Source organism: Glycine soja, chromosome 12, assembly GCF_004193775.1.
Source record: "Glycine soja cultivar W05 chromosome 12, ASM419377v2, whole genome shotgun sequence".
Classification (NCBI taxonomy): domain Eukaryota; kingdom Viridiplantae; phylum Streptophyta; class Magnoliopsida; order Fabales; family Fabaceae; genus Glycine; species Glycine soja.
The window spans coordinates 42,397,134-42,419,822 of record NC_041013.1 but is presented as its reverse complement, the minus strand read 5'-3'; the positions used below and the strand labels follow the sequence as shown (position 1 = coordinate 42,419,822).

Genomic DNA, 22,689 nt, shown 5'->3' with positions numbered 1-22,689 from the left:
TAAATTAAGATAAAAAATGAAAAATTATTTTTAATAGATAAAAAACAAATATCTAATTAATTAGGAAGACTAAATATATTTAACCTTATTTATTTAATTTAGCTAACATTTTTTGGGGGAGGGAAGAGGACGGGATAGAAATCATTTTTTTTTTAAGGTTGGCTGCGAGGTTTACAGAATTAGATTTAATATTGCGTATTTGTTTAAAATTTATATTAAAATCTTATTTTATATTTATATTTATACAATATTTATATTTTGAGGTGTTACTATAATTAATGAGATAAAGGGAATTATTTGTCCCGAATGGAGAGAAATAAAAAAGAACTTGAAGAAAATATTCAAAAAAATTCGTGTAGATCTCACACTTTAAATATTTTATATTTAAACATTTTTTTCTTTTTCATTTCACACCGTCAAACCACCCCTTTGATTATAAAAAGACTTCCAAAATATTAGTTTGGTCTGCATGATTAGAGACTGAATTGATTTTAAAAAGATTTTTTTTAAAGAATAAAACGATTGTTTTTTATAATTGTATTATATTAATCTAGTCCAGTTAAACAATGAATTTTAAATTGTTTAATGCAAAAAAGTAGGATTTAATAGCCGAGTTTAATTATGTGATAACTATTTTAAAGGTGTATTATTTCTTTCTTTAGTTTAAACTTTTTTGAATTTTTGTTGTTTTTCTTCAACTTTTTTTTTTATTTTATCCATAAGACTTAATGATATATATATATATATATATCACAATAATTTACATATCATGATCAACTAATTAAATTAAACCTATTCGATTTCTCCTTCTAATCATAATTTTTTTTATCCATAAAATTTAAATTTAATTTTAAAGGATAGAGTCTCAAACAATTTGAACCAATGATTTATTGATTCCAGATATCCTTAATATATACTTTATATACTAAATTAATATTAGTTATATGACGGAATATCATTGCCAAATCAGCTGTTACTTATTAATTTAACTCCTAATATTCATTTTATGATCTCTTAATTAAAACGAAACGACGTCTGAAAACAAATTCTGACTTTACAAATATAATAATTGCAATTTTGTGGACTAAGTCGCACTTTATTAGTTTATAATCATCTTTATTGAATGCCACAATCAATCAAATCTGTGCAAATACACAATCTTATTCTTAACTTTCAACCGTCCATATTTACAAAGACGCGACAAATTTATTCTCTAATAATTTTATATTCTTCTAAGTGCAATATCATTTTTGAAAATTTATAAATAATTTTAATTCCCGTTTTTAATATAAATATCTACTACTATAAAATTAAAATTAGTGACAAAACATATTTTCTATTAATTGAGCATTTTTTTATCAATTTAGGAAATACCTATTAAAAGTAAATTAAGTTCGATTATTTAGTTAAATAGTTATGTCCATAAAAAAGAGTTAAATATTTATAAAAAAATATATATAATTTAAAAAAATAAGAAAAATGAAAACTATTTATATTTAAATATTAAAATTTAAAATAAAAATTAAATACAATTTCTTGTTGCCTTAATTTTTGTTTTAAGTGCACGTTTTTTATGCTATTTAATTTTTGCTTTAAGCAGCATTTGTTATTGATTTTGTCATGCACATGCAATAAGTTACTTATGAAGGATGAATGGAAACTGGATGGTATTCTATTAATGTGAATATTCAGTGCATTATTTAGATTGATTGTTGATTCAATAATTTAGTTTCTTTTAAAAAATAATTTAAGTATGTTTTTATTGTGACAAAATAACATGTGTTGTCAAATAACATCATTTATACAACAATTATTTAAAGATTAAATTGTAATTTTGTTCCTTCTAATTTCTCAAATTCTTGATTTTGGTTCCTCTAATTTTTAATTGTAACATTTAGTCTCCTAATTTTATAAATTAACAATTTTAATTCATTTATTAGATTATTAATTAATAATTAATTATGATTAATAGAGTTATTAAGTTAATTATAAATTAATTTTTTAGTTATTAATAATTTTTAATTCATTTATAATTAACTTTGATAAAAAAAAATAGTTTATAATTAACCTAATAACTCTAATAATCATAACTATTAGTTAATAATAAACAAATGAACCAAATTTGTTAACTTGTAAAACTAAGGAACCAAATATTACATTTTTTTAAAGACCGACATTAATTGTTAATTTGTTAATTCTATGTTAATAAGAGAGATTGGAAGTCATAACCTTTATCTTCTCTTATTCTCTCTTAATCGATCACCTATCAACCTTATAATTTTTTTAAATGTTATAATTAAAAATCAGTAACCAAAATCATAAATTTGAGAAACTAAAAAGAGTAAAATTACACTTTAACCTTATTTAAATAAGCACTTTATTATTATAAGACATAAAAATTTCATAGAGCATTTATTTAAATTAGTGTTGTTAGGTAGCTATCATAATAAGTGTTCTAATGTTAAAGAAAGAAAATGCATTAGAGAATATTTTTTCATTTTGGAGAGGTTACTACCCCTATAAGGTTGAATGTAGTTTCACCTCTAAACCCAAATAAGATTATTTTTCATAGAAGATATATGTGATCTGTTAAAAAAATACTTGGTCAGTTAAAAGAAAAGTCTTATCCATTTACTCTTATATTTTTTGTGTGCCATAGTATAATGTACATATTTTGATATCACATTAGACTTGATTTGAATGTGAAAGAAAGAAAATAAATTAAAATAAACTTTCAAGTTTGGCCTTTAGCAAAAAATACGAGAATGGCGACGACATGAATAAAGTTGAATTTGACTGCAAGCCACGATTATCATGCAGGTGACAAGGATCCAAGTGTGTGTGGAATCTGGAATCATTTGTTTATATGTATATGAAAGAAAACAATTTGTCAAAAACAGGAGGAGGATAAGAGTGAAGGTGATTGCATGGTACCCATAACTACTTCTAAGAAAGCAACCTTGCCAAATGCCTAATGGAGATGACTTTTCATTTTATTTTTTATTACTGATAGTATGAGAATCGGACCAAACATCTTGACTTATGTCCATGGCAGATTAATTTAAGGTGTCCCACTTCTAAATTTTCTGCATAACTGGTCCATAATTAAATCACAGGAAAACTTTTTCCCTCAGCCAATAAAATTAAATCAATAGGATTTTTTATTTTTTGGGGGAAAAATATGAAATATAAAAAAATTATGAAAACTTTTTCCCTCAGTCTTATCTTAATTACAATGGTTATAAAAAAAAGAAAACTAAATATGCCTCAAGATTAAAAACCATTAACATGATATATTACTTAATAACAAAAGCTTTTCATCAATAATAAAATTTAAACGCACGTTCTTATGAAATATAAAACCGATTCCTTAAAAAAAAGTATGATCCTTGTTAAATGGATGAATATAAGCGCAATTAAATCATCAATTGTCATTGGATGAATTAACTAGTTATTAGGACTACATTGGGCTTTTGTTGTATATATAGCCAGCCACTTGATGACGCTTTTCGGCCTAATTTTCAGGTCAGTGGCAAACATAGACTACAACTCCTTAAAATAACAATTAGTACTTACAAACAAGGGCACATTGTTTCCAGCTAGGGTTAAATGGAACTTTGGTGTTTTTATTTTATTTAATCCAGAATTTAGATTCTTATATTTTAAAATAAACATATTTAATTTCTTTATTTTAAAAATTCTACAATTTTAGTTCTCTATTTTAAATATAGAAATATTTGATTCTCTTTAGAAATTTTACCATTTTTGTCAAATCCTCAATTTTGTTTATCTTTTATTTATTTTATTTTGGTCTAATTAAAATTTAGATCTAACGTATTCATTTAAAGTACCATAAATAAATTATTTAATTGATTACAATGTAAGAAATAAAACTCATACAAAATTGAATATTACACTAAAATTACAAAATTTTCAAAATAAGGGATCAAAATTATGAATTTTCTAAAATAAGGAGATCAAATATATTTGTTTTAAAATAGAAGTAAAAAATTATGGATTTTTTAAAATCAGGGTGATCAAATGTGTTTATTTTAAAATAAAATAATAAAATTTATAGATTTTTTAAAAATAAAATAATTAAATGTTTTAATTTTAAAATAAAAGAATGCGTTAGGTGTATTGAATGTGTTGCACACTCACACCTGATGTTTCATTTAGTTTAATTTTAAAATTTTAAGTCACGTTTTAATTTACTCGTTTGTATGAAGAACAATGGTAACAACAGGAAATAAATTATCATATTAAGATTTGATGGAGTGAAAATTTTGTATTTGACTTTTTATTCGTCAAACATTTATAAATTTTTAATAGAGGTAACAAAAAACATTCGCATGATAGATCATATAAATTTAACATGAGATGATCGATTGATTCAATTACATACCAACAACATATTATTTAAAAGTCTTTTTATCATGCTCTTTACCGTCTATACACCTAAATATAAATAAAATAAAATACTTGATTAAAAAAAGTAAGTTAATCTTATTTAAATTTATTGATTTTATATTAAAAACTAAATTTCCTAAATTATTTTTAGTCACATTTATTTGAAATAATACTCACATTTGAATAACTTAAAGAATATTTTAAAAATAATAACACTCCTATTAAATAAGAATTAATTAGTTGACATTATTGTTTGATTATAGTAGATGATTCCACAATCCCTCACCTCCTCCAACAGTTGTGTTAGTCGTTGTCGGAAATTGTCTCCGGACATTCTTTCTTGCCACCTCCACCCTCCTCTATGCAAGAGCAATTGGAGTCGCGTTCCACAATTGGTTTGGTCTATGCTATTCAAGTTTTGCATTCATTCATCGTCAAATGATGCAATTATGCAATTAATATCTAAGTTATTTCTATCGGTCAAACAATGAAAAAAAAAACAAAAATAAATGTACAATAAAAGTATGATTTTGTTGGACATTGTGTAACAAAATCATATTTCTATTATATATTCTTTGCTAATCCTACTTGCATAATAAAATCGTGATTTGTTATATATTTTTTTCACAAACTCAATTACACAATGAAAATACATTTTCATTGCACTAATGTAGGTGAAAAAAAACATGTACAATGGAATTACTATTTTGTTACATAATATTTTCACACCCCCTTGGTGCAACAAAAATATATTTTCATAGTGTGAGAAAGAGTGTTTTTTGAAATTTTGAAAGATGATATAGACCAATAGCAACTCTCAACCATTTTTGAGGCTATCCTAAGACTCGGAAGCCCAAATAAACCCAACTAACTCTAAAGGTCTTTCGCAACTAGGGTAATTACTTCCTGTACCTTAAATTTTATTCCTTGCATCTTTCTAACTTTTTGAAAAGACTAATTTAAAATGTAAAATTACATTTTAGTTAGTGTAATTACATTTTATAAAGGCTAATCCGAAATAAACGACTAACAAATTAGGTGTAGGACCTAATGTATTTAGGTGCAAGAAGCGACTTCCTTTAAATTCGTTTTAGTTCTTACCGCCTAAGGACAAAATTGTAAAGACAAAAATATATTTATTTCCAAGTAAAAAATTTAAAATCACGATTATGCAGAAGTCGGTAAAAAATCACGATTATGCACCAAGTAAAAAATATAGGAAGCAAATTTAAAATTATTTCCAAGTAAAAAATCACGATTATGCAGAAGTCGGTAATTTGCACTAATATAGAGCTTTTGATTAATTATTGCTATAATTTACCCTTTTCGAAACTCAAAAAACATGTATGTATAGGCAGTATAGTGCACATGTACTTGCAATTTTCTTTGATATTTGACAATTTTTTTTTTCCTTATCTCATTGACTACGTATTTGTTTTTCGTTAAACTGTCGATAGTTTTGTCTGTCTAGATAATTAATATCATTGCTTAAAAATATTGGTGAAGACAGCAACACTCACATATTACGTCCTTTTATTAGTCACGAAAAAAGAATTCTGACACGTGTTTGCTTAACACTTAAGAACATTAAAATTTCTCCCACCCCACATGAGTGGTCATTTAGTAACTTTTCGCTCACTGATTTAATTATGTTATGCTAATGTACTTGCCACCAGTGGCATTTCGACAATAGTAGTCCTAGGTAAGCATAAATAGCCTAAATTTATTCTGTATAAAAAAATCAGTACTACATTTTAAATAAAATGTACAAAATATTGATTGGTAGATGGTTCAAACTTATACATTCTTTAAATAAGATTTATAATCGGAAAATATTTCTGGCCGATGAACTAGTCTTACCTTATTGTAGAGGTCAATTCCAGCTCAAATATGGTACTTATAATATTGACAGAAAAGAAGTATAAACTGTGCATATAAAATTTCTAGATCATTAAATTAATAAGTATTAAATAGAGAATTTTCTTTTTTATTTTGAAGGAAAATAGAGTTTTCTTAAAATTAACTCTTGTAAACGCACATGGCAAGATTTAAGTAACAATTTAATTTATAGTACGAAAGTAACAATTTAATTTTGAGTCAAAATCTATATAACAACAATTATTTATGTCGACAAAATGGACTTGGGAAGAGAAGCAATCTCTGTATGAGAAATGTTAGTAAACATTATCTAACATGCTGATCTTTTGAATGCAACTCTCTATTATTAAAAGTCCAATTTTTTGTAGGATTCGTTTCTAAGTCTCTCAGTCTCTCTCATAAATCTTTAATTTTAATTAATATTAATAAAAATGTGTTAAAAAAGAATGTATTAAAAAATATGTTGCTAACTATATCTTCCCTCTCAATATCAAAATAAAATTAGCTACACATTCCTCAGCACCTCAGCAGGTGTGAAGAAAATATCATTTTAAAAAAGTTGAGTTATCGACTTATCGTAAAGTGTACAGCAAAATTAATCAAATTAGGTGTCTGTCCTTTGTGATATCAAGTAGGGTCTTCACGTTCCACTCAAATTTATTATTTATGACAGCTATAACAACGAAAGGTTCTTTGATCTTGATGTAAGCTATCGTAATTAGCAAGCCCTTAATCAGTAGCTAGCAGTTAAGATATTTTGATTGGTGCATGCACAAAATAATTGGATACATGTATTTTTAATTTTGATTAAATAAATAGAGTGGTAAAATCTCCTCACATGTTCGAGTTCGAGGGTGGGGTATGGGATATTATTTTCACATTATATAAAATCTTCTCTATTGCCAACTCCTGCTTTTAACTTTATACAATTGTACCATTCATAGTTGAAATAGTTGTATACTTGTATATTAGTCCAATCTGTGTAGGTCAAATGGGTACCTTTCTTATTAAACCTTTACTCACCAACGGAACAATAAATGCCAATGTTGTTTGGACTAATATTCACCACAAAAAGAGAGTATTTTTACCAATGATTTATTTTTTGGTTACTATTTATTAGTATAGATTTTTTTCTAATTAAAATTAAAATGTTATATGGATTACACTGACGATAAATTATACTAATAAAATTAAAATTACTCATTAGTATAGATTTTTTCTAATTAACATAAATCCACAATGTCTATACTAATGGTTCAATCTCTGTTAGATAAATTTTATTATATATATATATATTTCATATAAATTCTTAATTAGCACAATTCATAAACTTAGTGCTCAAAGTCGAAATAGGATTTGCACCAATCTTAATAACTATTTGTAGAAGTTCTGTAGCATAATGATGTTGGGTGAGAGATATACCATTAGTTAGAGTTTAGAAGAATTTCCACACCAAGAAAATTACCTCAGGTCCTAAAATCCTCGAGTGAAATTTTTTATGCAAGAGCATGCTAAAACTTTTTTATTTATTTATAAAAGTACGACAATTTATTGTGAGAATCAAGTCAACAATGTACCCAAGAAAATAAGAAGTAACTTGTCTTCCTTATAGATGAATATAAAGGTGCTATACTTAGAATTGAAGAATCCATAAGCTATATATTAAAAAATGAAAGTAATTTTTTTTGTCATTATAATATTAGAGTAGAATATTCATTAGTTCGGTTGATCTTTATCATGAAATTTGATTAATCATCTTAAGTGAAGACTCTCTTTTCAATTATAATTTTTTCTATTCATAAGGTTTGAACTCAAAATCTTATTTAAGATGATCAAATTCATGACCACTTGGATCAATGATTTGTTTGTTTAAAAAATGAAGTATTAGGGATATGCTAAGCTCTCTGTAAAAGTTTTTATATAAGGTTATATCAAAAGGATAAATTTAAACAAGCTACATGATCAATTCACCATTGAGATTACACATCACCAATCTCTAATAGGAAACAATCCAAAATGCAAGGAGATTATTAGTACTACTAGACTTGCAATCCTAAAAGAACAATAATGCACTTTTGAATGCTCTGATTAGGATCAATTATGAGATTTTATGGGTTCATGAAAAAATATTAAATAAGGTCCTCTTATATTTAAGTATTTAAAAATAGACACATAATATCATAAAAAATATACATTTTATTTTACTAAACAAATAACATGATTTTAATAAATTTGGAAAGAATATATTATATTTTTTTATTTAAGTTATTCTTATATTATTATTTATTATTCAATTTATATGTGTAAAGAAAATGACATACACATGAATATTTATATATAAAGTAGGCATGACAAAGGAACAAATAAAAAAAGTAGGTTTGACTCTTCTTATTCTATCTGCACAAAAGATAAGAATGATTTAAAAGAGACTATATTATATTTTTAAAACCAATTTATACTCTCATGGATATTTAAAATATCAATTATATTTAAGATTTAATTTATTCTTTATATTTTTATATTTGGTCTTACAAAGAAAATTATCTAACTCCATCATTATCATTTATCATTGACAAAATATCATTTCATATTAAAGTTTATGTATATTTTATTCTTTATGAAAATATTAATTTTAGTTTTATTTCTTTTATAATTTTAATTTTTTGTGTGTTTCTTTAATATGTTGATATACTATAGAGTTGAAAATTCAATCAAAAAAGAATCTTTGGTTGTAAAACATGAGGAAAATTAATGAAAAGAGTGACAGTTTTAATAACATATCACATTTTAATTTGAATAAAAAAGGAGACATAAAATAAACAACAATTTTAATTTGTTTATAAAAACAATATATAATAATATTACAAAACTATAATTTTTTTTTAAAAAATTTGGCTTCTTTTTAGTCATGGTCCAGTGCTGTCTACATCCGGATGATCCTCCACCCTAACTCTAATCATAATATATAGAGTTTCTATGATGCCTTCAATAATTTGATAAATTTTGATACGGTTAATTTTTTAACTAATTGAATCATTATTATTATTTTTTCAAATTAGTCTTTGATTATTATTTTTTAAAATTTAAAATTATAAATTTTTTAAATTAAAAAATATGATTAAAGATAACTTTAAAAATATGAATCCTAAAAAAAAAATTAGTTACTTTCAACACTTTTTTTTTATAAAAACATATGCTTAAGAAACAACAATAAGAAATTTTTAACCCTAAACCGCAAAAGATTCTTATAAAAAATGTTAAAAGTAACTAAAAGAATTTGAGGGTTCAAACTTCTAATTATCTTTAACCATATTTTCTAATTTAAAAAAATTATAATTTTAAAATTTTAAAAAAATAATAATCAAGGAATAATTTTAAAAAAATAATTAATAAAGAAATATACATATAATTTAATTGGTTAAAAAATTAATAATATTAAAATCTCAAAAATTATTGACAGCACAGTAGAAACTCTACTAATCAGAATTCATCATCTCAAAGCATCTGATTCTTTTAATTTTAATTTTTGCTGAATAGCTAGAAGTATCTCATAGTCAGAACTGAGAACAACTCAAGCGTCATTCATTCCTAGCTCTTCTTTACTCTTTCTCACAACCGTAACTTCACGTGGCAAATGTTCACCTGAATATCACTCATCACTATTCACCATGATTGAACCCATCAATAAGTGAAAAAGTTAAGACACGTGTCCTGCATCCATCAACCCTCTTCCACACCCAATCACTTCATATTTCCCATAACCTTACTATAAATAACGATTTTGATTAGACACTTTTTGGGATCATAGCCTTCAGCACAAGCAACCACTAAAGTTTTCTGATTTCTGTCCATTAAAAAAAGCCAACTTTTCTAAACAATACAACGTTTGATCCAGAAGAGACATGGTTTGCTTCTGTTTTCTGGTGGATCAGAGGAGGAAGGTGCGGCGGAGCAAGCCGGCGGCGGGGACGTGCTCGCGGTGCGGCGGCGGAGCCAGCGTGGCTGAGATGATGACACAAACCAGATTTTGCTACGTTCCCTTTTACTCCAAATCGTGGAAAGCTATCATATGCACTTTTTGTGGAGCCACTCTTAAATCTTACAGATGAGCACCATTTTCTACGTATATGATATATACCTTCTAAATCTACTTTTCAGATGCTAATTTCCTTCTACCCTCGAATGTGATAATATTCACATATTAAGAATTTAGATACTAGCGGAGGGATTTACGTTTATAATTAAGGTTTATCGGTTTTATGTTCTTGTGCTGACTCGTGGATATATATACATGCTTATAATGTATATTTGCTTTTTTTTTTTCTTCATTTTTTTAAGGTACTAGTACTTAATATTGAATTCTTCTGTTCTATTTTCTTGTGTGTTCTGTTTGCTTCCTTTTTCTGTTAAAACCTATAAGTTATATGCTTGTTTTATTCTATCAAGCAGTATGATTTGTGTAATTTCAAATATAGTACTTTTTTTTTATCCTTACAGTATTTATTGTCACCTATCTTGGTTCTGATGGCAGATCGAAATTCACTTAATTATATTTTTACTTTTTTTATAGCCTAACATGATTTATTGGTTAAAAAAAATTACTATATTATATATATGTAATATAATTTTTAATGGCAAGTCAAACTATAAGAGCCAAAAAATGCAGGAGGTAATGCAATTGTAGAAATAAAAAAAAACTGAATTTTTTTATTTGGAGCTTGAAAATAGAAAATAGTACGTCTATATGAACTTTTCAACATATTTAAACAAAAAAAGAAAAAAAAAACAAACTTATCAACGAAAAGGAAACAATTTTTTTCCCTTTAAGAAAAATAAAAAAATGAAGTATAAAGACAAAAAAAAAAGAGAAATAATTTGATTGTCTATGTTTTGTTGCTGTTACGAACATAAAGGTATATAAAATTTTCTGGCTATCATGTCACTTTCTTTCTCGATTGTTATTTAAATTCTGATATAGAACTTTTATTGGTCCCATGTTTAGGGATGGATTGTTTTCGCGGACAATTAAATTTGCATGAGTTTTATTGAGTTGACAGCAGGCAGCAATCTACCTCTCCGCTAATAATATATAAATGAAGTATTCCAAATACAATGGTTTAATTTAAGAAATTAGTTTGACCTGGAAAATGTTTTGGACACTACAAAAATGAGATTTTTTTTACTACGGTAAATAATTTACAACTAATTTACTGAAGTAGTGTACTTGGGGAAAAAAAATCTTATTTACACAGATGTTATAATTCTTTTTCTACTTGTTTATACTAATTACCGGGCATACTTAGGTAGAGCATTTGGGCTCACAATGGCCTTTTTGCATTGGCTCTTGTTAATTGTTATTTACACCTCCATTTTTGCATTGGCGCACTGTCGAGAATGAGTTAGCCTTTCCCAACCTAATCTTCGTCTGACGACAAGACCAGGAGTTGTTGTTGTCTTCAAATTAGAAGGCAAAAAGGAATCAGAAGCCATCAAAAGTGGTGTTCACGTACACTTAAAACTTCTTCCACTTTATTTCTCAAACTTAATATTAACATTCAACCAAAAAAAAAAAAAAAACAAAAGCGTTTCAGCTTTACTATTTTGAACCCACAATTTAGATTGCATGACTTGGGATTCTTTTTCTTTTATAACTTTTGTTGATTATAAGATAAAAAATATTATTTAGTACACGTGAAAAATATCAACATGTAATACAACATTAAGACCGTCAACAAAAGTGGCAATCATGTATAAATAAAACTTTTTAAAGTTTTCTATGTGTTTCTTAAAATAAAAGTTTCCTATGTGTTGTAAGCGAATTAGTATTTGTAAATATAAGATAAATGTTTATATTTATATGATTAAATTTTATATATAGGAATATTTTTCTAACAAATATTAAAGAAAACGAAAATTTATAATAAAAAATATTTTTAATATATAAATTATATTTTATATTTATGATAAATAATTTAAATTGTAATATAATATTATTTAGTTATTTAAAAAAAATCATCAAAATTTTATTTAGAGAAAAAAATAAAAATTGTGAATGACATATGTGTCATGTTTGAAAGTCAATGCTGAAACCATAAATGATATTGTATACCTGTTTTTAGAGTTTAATGGTTATGTAAATATATTAAAAAATAATTTTATATTATCATTTAATTATAATTATAAATGATTTTTAATGTTAAATGATTTTCAAGGTATTTATTGAAAATGTCAACAAACTTATCATACATGTTGTGATTGGATTTAGTATATTTTTCATCATCGTAAAATTGAAATGTCCAATTTTAACCTGAAGTTAGATTTTAGTAATTTTGAATATTTGATTATGATTTTTAAATCATGCATATAATTGATGTAAATGTAATGTTTTTTTTTTTTGCATAATTAAGGTAAATGTAACATTTGATACATGTAATAAAGTTATACATGTAGGTTCATATATCCAAACCATGCTCTATGTAAAAAAAGAAATGACATAATTTTAATTTTATGATGACGAAAAATATACTACAAAAATTACAAGGATGAAATCGGAAGATCTCCAATTTTTGAATGATGAAAAATATACTTCAGTTATTATTTTACAATGTAAGTGTATCACCATTTTTTTCTCATCTTTATTAAGTTAGGTAGCTAGCCAAATATTCTAATTTAATTTAAATAGCTGTTATGAACCATCTTATATAATTGTGCAATCTTCTATCATTCTCACATCTTCTCATCAAATTGTACAATCTTCTTCTCTCATTTTCTTTTGTTTCAATCATTCATATACTGGATCCAAACACGGACTTTGATACACTTTGGAAACAAACCATAAATGAACTACATGAGGATAACATCAGAAAAGAAATCACGAGGTTCATACGCGAGAGGCGACAACAAGTTGTCAACTCTTTTAAAAAGAACAAAGATTTTTGCTTCAAATGCATACTCATCATCTTACACAATTATCACCATTGGCTCACCCCAGAAGACAAAGACAACAAAAAAGAAAAACAAAGAAAAAGGAATTGTAATCTCTTCTATCAATGTTGATTTGTCTGGAATGGAAAAAAAAACAAATAAAGAAAAAATGAGGCAAAGGAAATTGAAAACATGCGGCCGTGTAATATGAAATCCTCATGAAAAACATATTTACGGTGTCTCGAAATCAACACTATCATCTTGAATTATATTATAACTTTATTATGCAGAAGTTAGAAAAGTAGTCAAATTTGTAATTTAATTTAAATTAGTCTTTATGTACTAGCTATTATGAAACTAGTCAATATGAAAATTAGTTATTGTGTACTAGTCGTTATGAAACAAATTAGCTGTCGTAGAAATAACCGTTACGAATCCTTCAATATAATGGTGAAGTTTAAAAATTCATTCTCTAAAATAAATTTAGATTAAATATGAACTGAACTATGCCATGACTAATGTGAGTAGTTTACTCATCCAACGAAACAATCCTATATCTTAGGATAGGGGTTTGGAATTGTGGATGTTACTTCTTCCTTGTCAAACCACGAAACCTTCTAAAGCGGCGAGCTCGATAATTTTGTCACCTAATCCAAAAGTTGACTAGAAAAACCACGATAGGTCAAGTTTCAAATAACTAACATTAAATTCGGATGAAGTAATTTTGTCAAAGACAGCCACTTCCTAGGTCATTCTTACCAATACCTTTATTTTATATACATAAAGACAAGTAGTATAAGTTAAACACTTTAATTAGAATATATTACAAGTTTAAGATTTTTCATCATTATTTAATTGTGAATTATTAATTTTGAATTAATTAATAATATAAAAATCTCTACATTAACAGTTTCTCAAAATCAAATTCTAAATTAAATCATCCATAATTAATTAAATATAAAAGTAAACGTGTCCAAGAATTTCCAAAAATTTCTTACACCCAGGATGGATGGATGAATGTGGCTACAAAATTACTGGGTTTGCTGACATTGCTGTGTTAGATAATGAACGTGACAAGATTTTCAGTAGAACAAGACAAATTTTGTTGACCGAGATATTTGCAAATTTTCAAAATTAAAATAAAGAACATGATATGTATAGTGATAACAAAATTTAAGATTAACTCTATCAAATTTTTTTATAAATTTAGTAGATACATAATTAATTATAATATAAATACAATTGATTAAGTTGATCAATCAAAGTTTCACTAATTTATATAACCATTATATGAATAAGATAATTGATTAGGTAGATAATTCAAGATCAAAATGTTCAATTTTAATGACCACATAATCAATAATGCTGCAAGCACAAGATTCTTTGGGATAATTTCTCACAGAGCAAGTGACCAACACAATTTACTTTCTTTGATCTCATTTTGGATTGAAAATTCTACCCATACAACCCAGAAATTTTTTAAAACTTGAAGCCCACATTCAACCCTAACAATCATCCCTAAACCACCTCAATTCAATTGCATCTCAAATTTACCCCATAAACCAAAAACACCCTTAGACATTTAGCCAAGGTGAAAAGCCAACTTAAGTGTGTGTTCAACCCTTAGAGTTTGTTTGATAATTGTTATCAACCCCTAACCCTTCTGCATCTTGAAGCCGCGTTATAGCGGGTCCCATTTATCGTTGAACCCAGCGCAACAACCATTTTCTTCCGATCCATGTTCTTTTGTTTTTCTTCAACCCTTTAGACTTAAAAACTAGTATAATTATTTATTATCATATCATATACCATATATTATATACTTTAAGGAGTTGTAAACCTTAATTCCTAAACTTCCATTCTGTTATTTATTTTGTTCTATTGTTTAAATATTACTACTTTGGTCGCAAAGATTCCGAATTTAGAAAACTCAGAATCTTAAAGTAACAGCTGGTTCTATGGGAGTTTCAACTTTCAAGTTTGAAGTTTTGTTAACACTTTTTTAATTTTAATTTTCTCTTTGTGGGGTCCACTTTTTTCCCACTGTAATTGACAGCCTAATCAACAGCCTGGAAAAGGAGTTTGCTTGCATTGCGGCCACACCAAAAAGCTAAACTTGATGGGATTTCAGTAATGGGGTTCACGTAATCTAAATTGGGTCTTATTTTGTTTCTCTCTTTGAACCGTGTTAATCACTTTGGCAGAAGCAGGTTATTCACCACCAAAAAGGGTAAGTACATAATATAATTCCTGTTAAGATAGTTTGTGTTGTGTCATGTCTCGTGAGTTGTGATGTTAGAATTAGAATCATGGTATTTTGTCTGTTGCTTCTAACGGAAACGTCTGGTTCTGTGCACTGAGTTTGATAGATCCGAGGTTTTGCAGGTTTTTCTGTGGCTTGGGATTGAAAGTTAAGGTTATAGCCTTCAAAGGTTTAAAGGGTATTGCTTACAATTGTTTTATGGATTGGTGAAGACTCGGGGGAACAACAATGGTGATGATGAAACTTGTAAAGTGGGTTTCCTTTGTTTTGGTTGTTTATTTGTTTTTGGTGAATGGTTCATTTGCCACATTCACTCCTCGTGATAATTATCTAATTGCATGTGGTTCCTCCCAAAGCATAACTTCCCAAGACCGCACTTTTGTTCCTGATTCACAACATTCTTCACTAAAGTTGAAAACTGGGAATTCTGTTGTTGCTGGTTCCAATTCTAGTGTCCCTTCCCCAATATATCAATCAGCTAGGATTTTCACTGAGAAAGCTTCTTATAGGTTTCAGGTTGAGGAAGGTAGGCACTGGCTTAGGCTATATTTTTCTCCTCTTCCCAACTCTGCCCATAATTTGACTGCTGCTGCTATAACAGTGGTCACTGATGATTTTGTTCTATTGTGCAACTTCTCCTTTAGGAACTACAATGGTTCTTATATGTTTAGGGAGTATGCCATCAATGTTACCTCTGATACCTTCACTGTCACCTTCATTCCTTCAAATGGTTCAGTAGCCTTTGTCAATGCAATTGAAGTTGTGTCAATGCCAAATGACTTGTTTGTTGATCAGGCATTGGCCCTTAACCCAACTGCAGCATTCAATGGCCTTTCTGAGCTTGCTTTTGAGACCGTTTATCGGTTAAACATAGGAGGTCCGTTGCTCACTCCCCAAAATGACACATTAGGAAGGACTTGGGAGAATGATCAGAAATACCTCCATGTGAATAGTTCAGTCACTAAGGTGTCTGTTAACCCTTCCAGTATTAAGTATCATGCAGGTGTTACGCCTGAGACCGCACCGAATTGGGTCTATGCCACTTCTGAAGTAATGGGGGATGCAAATGTACCTGACTCAAATTTCAACATTACTTGGGTCTTTTCTGTGGATCCAAACTTCTCCTATTTCATCCGGGTGCACTTTTGTGATATTATTAGCAAGTCTCTCAACACTTTAGTGTTCAATTTGTTCATAAACACTGACATAGCTCTTGGAAGCCTTGACCTCTCATCCATAACTAATGACTTGGCTGTGCCTTACTACAAGGACTTTGTTTCCAATGCCTCAGCAGACTCCAACATTTTGACAGTGAGTGTTGGTCCTGATTCAATGGCAGATATTACAAATGCCACTATGAATGGTCTTGAGGTTATGAAGATAAGCAATGCATTCAAGAGCTTGGATGGACTTTCTTCAGTTGCAAGTCTCCTTCCCAGTTCAGCATCAAGCAAAAGCAAGATGGGAATAATAGTTGGTTCTTCTGTTGGGGCTGTGGCTGCCATTGCTTTAGCTGGTTTGTGTTATTGCTGCCTTGGGAGATTCAAATCAAAGTCTACTCAACAGGGCCATTCTTGGCTGCCTTTACCCTTATATGGAAACTCTCAGACCATGACAAAAATGTCAACAACTTCACAGAAGAGTGCAACTGCAAGCATCATTTCTTTAGCTTCATCAAATCTCGGACGGTTGTTCACCTTCCAAGAGATCCTTGATGCAACCAACAAATTTGATGAGAAGCTGCTTCTTGGTGTTGGTGGTTTTGGCAGGGTTTATAAAGGGACTCTTGAAGATGGGACCAATGTGGCTGTTAAAAGGGGGAACCCCAGATCTGAACAAGGTCTTGCTGAATTCCGAACAGAAATTGAGATGTTATCCAAGCTTCGCCATCGCCATCTTGTGTCCCTCATTGGCTATTGCGATGAGAGATCAGAAATGATTCTTGTTTATGAATACATGGCTAATGGACCTCTCAGGAGTCATTTGTATGGAACTGACTTACCACCTCTATCATGGAAGCAGCGGCTTGAAATTTGCATCGGAGCAGCAAGAGGCCTTCATTATCTCCACACAGGAGCATCTCAAAGCATAATTCACCGCGATGTAAAGACAACTAACATCCTCTTAGATGATAACTTTGTTGCTAAGGTTGCTGACTTTGGCCTCTCCAAAACTGGTCCTGCTCTTGATCAGACTCATGTGAGCACTGCTGTTAAAGGTAGTTTCGGTTATCTTGATCCTGAATACTTCAGAAGGCAACAGCTTACAGAGAAATCAGATGTTTATTCATTTGGAGTAGTTTTGATGGAAGTTTTATGCACAAGACCAGCCTTGAACCCCGTCCTTCCAAGGGAGCAGGTTAACATAGCTGAGTGGGCAATGAGCTGGCAGAAGAAAGGAATGCTTGATCAAATCATGGATCAGAATCTGGCGGGGAAAGTCAATCCTGCTTCTCTTAAGAAGTTTGGGGAGACAGCTGAGAAGTGCTTGGCCGAGTATGGGGTGGATCGGCCGTCTATGGGCGATGTCTTGTGGAATCTTGAATATGCTTTGCAGCTTCAGGAGACCTCATCAGCACTCATGGAACCTGAAGATAACAGCACAAACCACATTACTGGAATTCAGTTAACGCGTCTTGAGCCTTTTGATAACACTGTTAGTATGATTGATGGGGGCAACTTTTTCACAGATGATGATGCAGAAGATGCTGCAACAAGTGCAGTGTTCTCACAATTGGTAAATCCTCGCGGCAGATGAATTCTTCTTCTGATGTGTCCTTGATTCTGGCCATGGACCGTTAAGTACAATTACAATGGCTGTCCTGGCCATGGACTCATTAAGAAGTTCTGATTTATGAATGAATGTTATTTCCATTTCATTAATGATTTTGTAATTCTTTTTTTTTTTCCAAAAGCAAGTTACATTTTTATATTTGAGTGGTACTTATGGGTGCCAATTAGCTGGTTAGGAATTGTATGCAAATTATCCGTAAGGTTCTATTGTACTTTTCATAAGGCAACTAGGAGTTCAGCTCCAATAGTTGTTCTTACAAGTTACAATAAAAAGTTCTTTAGAAAATGAATAAACTATGCAACTGGTAAAGTACTGCTTCTGATAAGTTTTATGTTTCCCATTTCTGGTAAATCTCAAAAATCTGTTCTCTTTATAAATGTCTGCCAAATAAACTTTTTGAAAGACTATTTATTTTGTAGTCAATCTAACACCCCAACAAATTGATAATGACAGAAAAATTTTGAGAAGATCTTTAAGATCTTAATTATTATTTATTGGATAATTGACATAAGGAGATAATTAATTTTCTCTATATTGATGTAGAAGCAAAGAAAATGAATCCTGAAGACAAAAGCATGTTTTTTAGTTTAACTAGATCAGTACATTTGTTCTCCTATTGATGAGATATTTCATGTGATATTTTCTGCGGATGAAATAAGTAATGTGGTTCTATATTTATCTTCCCCTCTTACCACTAGCATTGCCACACCTGGCTTTGCTGGATTCTGAAAATCTGGCTGATAAGTCCTGCCAAGAACTCCTTCAACTCTCGAAGATAAACCATAGAATTTGAACAGCACCTCCTAGTGCACGAAACAATTATTATCAGGGATTTGATAGTTGTGTTATTCTACTGTCCTCCTTAGTGACAGGCACAACATTTGACATATATCTCCACAACTTCTGGGAGGGTAGCCATAATGCTGTTCTTGCTTGATGTTCTCTCTACTTAAGTTTGTTTTCCTTGCATTGCCATGTAGAGAGGTAACCTTCTTGGGTGACAAGTTCCTCTCCCTTTTAAGAGAGCTTCAAATGGTCAACTTCTTCATCCCAAATTGCTGATGGGGTGTTCTCAATAGAAAAGTGTGGCAATCAAAGAGGATTCCCAATGCTTGAATCTAAGTATAATCCCTTGATCTCCCTCCTGGCCTAAGGCCAATAAAACGAGCATTGATTTGGGGGTTGGCATCAGATACTAAGCTGAAATGCTTGTCGTGCCTTCCATGGAAGTAGAAAACAATACCATCTGCACCAACAAAGTGGGGGTCCAAGCATGCAGATCCAGGGCCATTGCAGTTTGGTTACAATCTGTTATTATCAAATATAGAATGAAGACATGTTGTAGTTATAATTACACAGCATGGTAACCAAAAGAATGTCACGATTCAAGAATTTTGACATAAAGAACATGCAGTTTATGATATCTGAAGTCATGTCACAACACATAAAAATGATCTTACTTTTGCATTGAGTGTTGCATAAGGGATAGCAGACTTTGGCTTTTAGGTTAGTTGGTGACTTTGAAGGACATTCAGCAGCGCATTGTATTTTCTTGAGAAAACATGGACTCCTACGGTTGGTGCAGGTTTGAGTTTCTGCATTAATATGCATTACAAAGATTGCAAAAAACATGACAAATATTAAGCCATTGCTTCTTGAGACAGCCATGACTTTCGTCTTTGATAGATAGGGAGATCAATGTGGTCTCACCTTACATGCTCACTATGCTAATTGCTAATAGAAAATTTAGCAAGTGGTCATTTTTGTACTACTTTTAACATTTGGTAAACACTTCGTTGTGTAGCTCAATTCCACCAACGTGACTGGGATGAGTCCTTGAATTCTTTTTGGCATCTTTTAAATTGTCCAAACTAGACTACATTAAAGTAATTAAGAGCAAATGGTAGTTGACCTTATGATTTCCAGCCAATGACAATAATCTTCACGAGAAGCTTATATTGAGAGGGCTTTATTGACAAGTTGCCAAGACATGGCTTATTGCGTGTGTGTGCTTGTAATAAAAAAGTTTAGTGTTTGGGAACTCTCCTATTTTTTTAACGGAAAAAAAAAAAAAAACAATGATAGTAAACTTTTACGATGAGATTGTTGATGTCTTGTGATCAATGGATTCATGTAATCAAACTCAAGTGATGTAAACCAATGTGTATTGGTTTGAATGGACGTACGGGGTTGTGATTATTCTGCTTGTGGTCATGGGATTTATGTATATGAAACTTGTTACGAATTTTTGAGAGAAATTAGTCCAACTCTATTATAAGTAATGTATATTGTCGATTGATTTGTTAGTAAGTAGTATAGTTTCGGGATGATTCTGACATTAAGTGTCATATTTTAAGAATCAATTGTTAATATATATTTAAAGGTTGGACAAATTTATGTAATATTTATACATTTATTCATAAATTGATCATTTCGAAAATATTGAACTAAATTTTCAGTATATAAGGAAAATAAATAATGGATTGGCCCAAATTCTAGGTACAGTTGGGCTGTTTTCCTGCTTCCAAGATCCAATTTCCATGTTGTCCCCGTCTCATCAACCATTTTGACTTGTGTTCATCCAAAAAAATAAAATAGCTTATTTTCAAGTTTGGAGAATAGTTTTATAGTTGTAGACAAAACAAAAATTAGAGTATTTTTTTATCATTACAAAAAAAATAGAGTATACTTTAGTGTCCAGCCCAAAAAGATTCAGAATAAGTAAGACAATTTTCCAATTCATCTAATAGAAAAACTAATTGAGCCTTCGAAAACAATACGAATGTTGCAAGAAGCTGTTCAATTCTACAAAGTTGTCACACTCGTGCTAGGACTTACTGATCAGACCTTGATTGAGTAATGGATAGGAAGCATTAACAATTAACAACGACACCAAAATAAGAATTATAATATAAATATCGATGTTATATCACACCACGTATTGTCTACTTTGCACAGGAAAAAAAGTCTGCATAGGAAATATATAAAGAAGTCTTTTGTGGAAATATTCTCTTTTATTTATGCATTGCAGGTTGTAAATCTGCTGTCCCTTGCTGGTGCTTTTAAGACGAAGTACTTTTCATTTACTTTGGTCAATATGGCGCATCAAATACTGCCAGCTGTTATGAAATGTATAGGAACTTAATTAAGGTGCAAAAACTTTGCAATGCATTAAAGAATAATATCATGATATCATGCTACAAAGACTGTAAACCAAAATCCTATTTTAAATAGCATGAGCAATTGAAAGCTAGTATTAATAAGAATTATAGGCTTGTCATTGAAACTTTACAAGTTTAACTGTATATTTTTTAATCTTTAATTTAGATTATGCTGGTTCAACATTATCAGAGATGAGAAATAGTCGTGGTTGAATGTTAGAGCTCTATTAGTTCTAGTGTGGTCACTTAAAAAGATTTACAACCTGCAATGCATAAATAAAAGAGAATATTTCCACGAAAGACTGTTTTATATATTTATTTATAATTTCATATATTTCCTATGCAGACTTTTTTTCCTGTGGAAAGTAGACAATACGTGTAGTGAGAAATAACCATGGTAAAGTATATAGAATTAGAGAGAGTGTACATTTTACTCGTTAGACTTATAAGTTAAAAGTCTATCCCTGATTTAGGATGGATGGTGTTTCTTGTGTGATTGACACCCTAGCTTGAACCAAATTGTTAGATTCGCCAGTGCTTCTTACAAACAATGTCAGGTCATGATCTAGTGCCTGACATCTATACAAGCCTTGTGCATTGTTAAGAAGATTCTCGAGGTGGGTGTTCGTGGAATGGGTTAACTTGTGTCCTTACCGGGTCTGAAATTTCATATTAATTAGAATCAATTTTATGAACTCAAACTCAACTCGATAAAGATAAGGTAGCATTTGGGACAAGAAATGACCAACTTGACTCTTGGCATAATATATTAATCTTCATATTATATATAATTAAATAGTAGAATTAGAATATACAACTAGATTAAGGTATATATATTTTAAAATATGTATTTTAAGGTAAATGATATCAAAATAAATATAATATTATGTTAGAAAAAACATTATTTGTTAAGTTATTAAGTTGTATTATTAAAGCATAATTGCTTAAAATTTATTTTTAACATAATATATTTCATTAGGTTGAGTTGGGATGACCTAAAGTATAACTTGAGCTTGCCGTTAAATATATTGGGTCTAATTTCTTATACCTGAACCCGCCAAGAGAATTGGGTTGTAGTTTGGATAGTATATAAATTTCATCTTTGACGAGAAAATATTTTTTTCATATTTTATTTATTTTTTAGTCGAACTTTGAATTAGTTAAAATCTTTTTTTCTTAATGAATTGGATGATTATAACCAAAAAAAAAAAAATTACTCAAGTATGCCAAGAGTCCATCGAGTCGGACATAGTTGGTGGA

General features: G+C 29.4%; 2 protein-coding genes and 1 pseudogene across 2 annotated transcripts; 2 read left to right on the top strand and 1 right to left on the bottom strand.

Annotated features, from left to right (window-relative positions):
- The first annotated feature begins 10,099 nt into the window (after window positions 1-10,099).
- On the top strand, window positions 10,100-10,675 carry LOC114377988. Its single transcript, XM_028336481.1, has one exon. The coding sequence runs from the start codon at window positions 10,191-10,193 to the stop codon at window positions 10,395-10,397; it is 207 nt and encodes a 68-aa protein (XP_028192282.1). The 5' UTR covers window positions 10,100-10,190; the 3' UTR covers window positions 10,398-10,675.
- Window positions 10,676-14,618: 3,943 nt separating this feature from the next.
- Window positions 14,619-18,593, top strand: LOC114380182 (receptor-like protein kinase THESEUS 1). The gene is made up of 2 exons (XM_028339134.1): window positions 14,619-15,442; window positions 15,598-18,593. Exon 2 carries the CDS (start codon window positions 15,704-15,706, stop codon window positions 18,230-18,232), a length of 2,529 nt encoding a protein of 842 aa, XP_028194935.1. The 5' UTR covers window positions 14,619-15,442; window positions 15,598-15,703; the 3' UTR covers window positions 18,233-18,593.
- A 258-nt stretch (window positions 18,594-18,851) lies between these two features.
- Window positions 18,852-19,566, bottom strand: LOC114379043 (annotated as a pseudogene).
- Window positions 19,567-22,689: the final 3,123 nt, after the last annotated feature.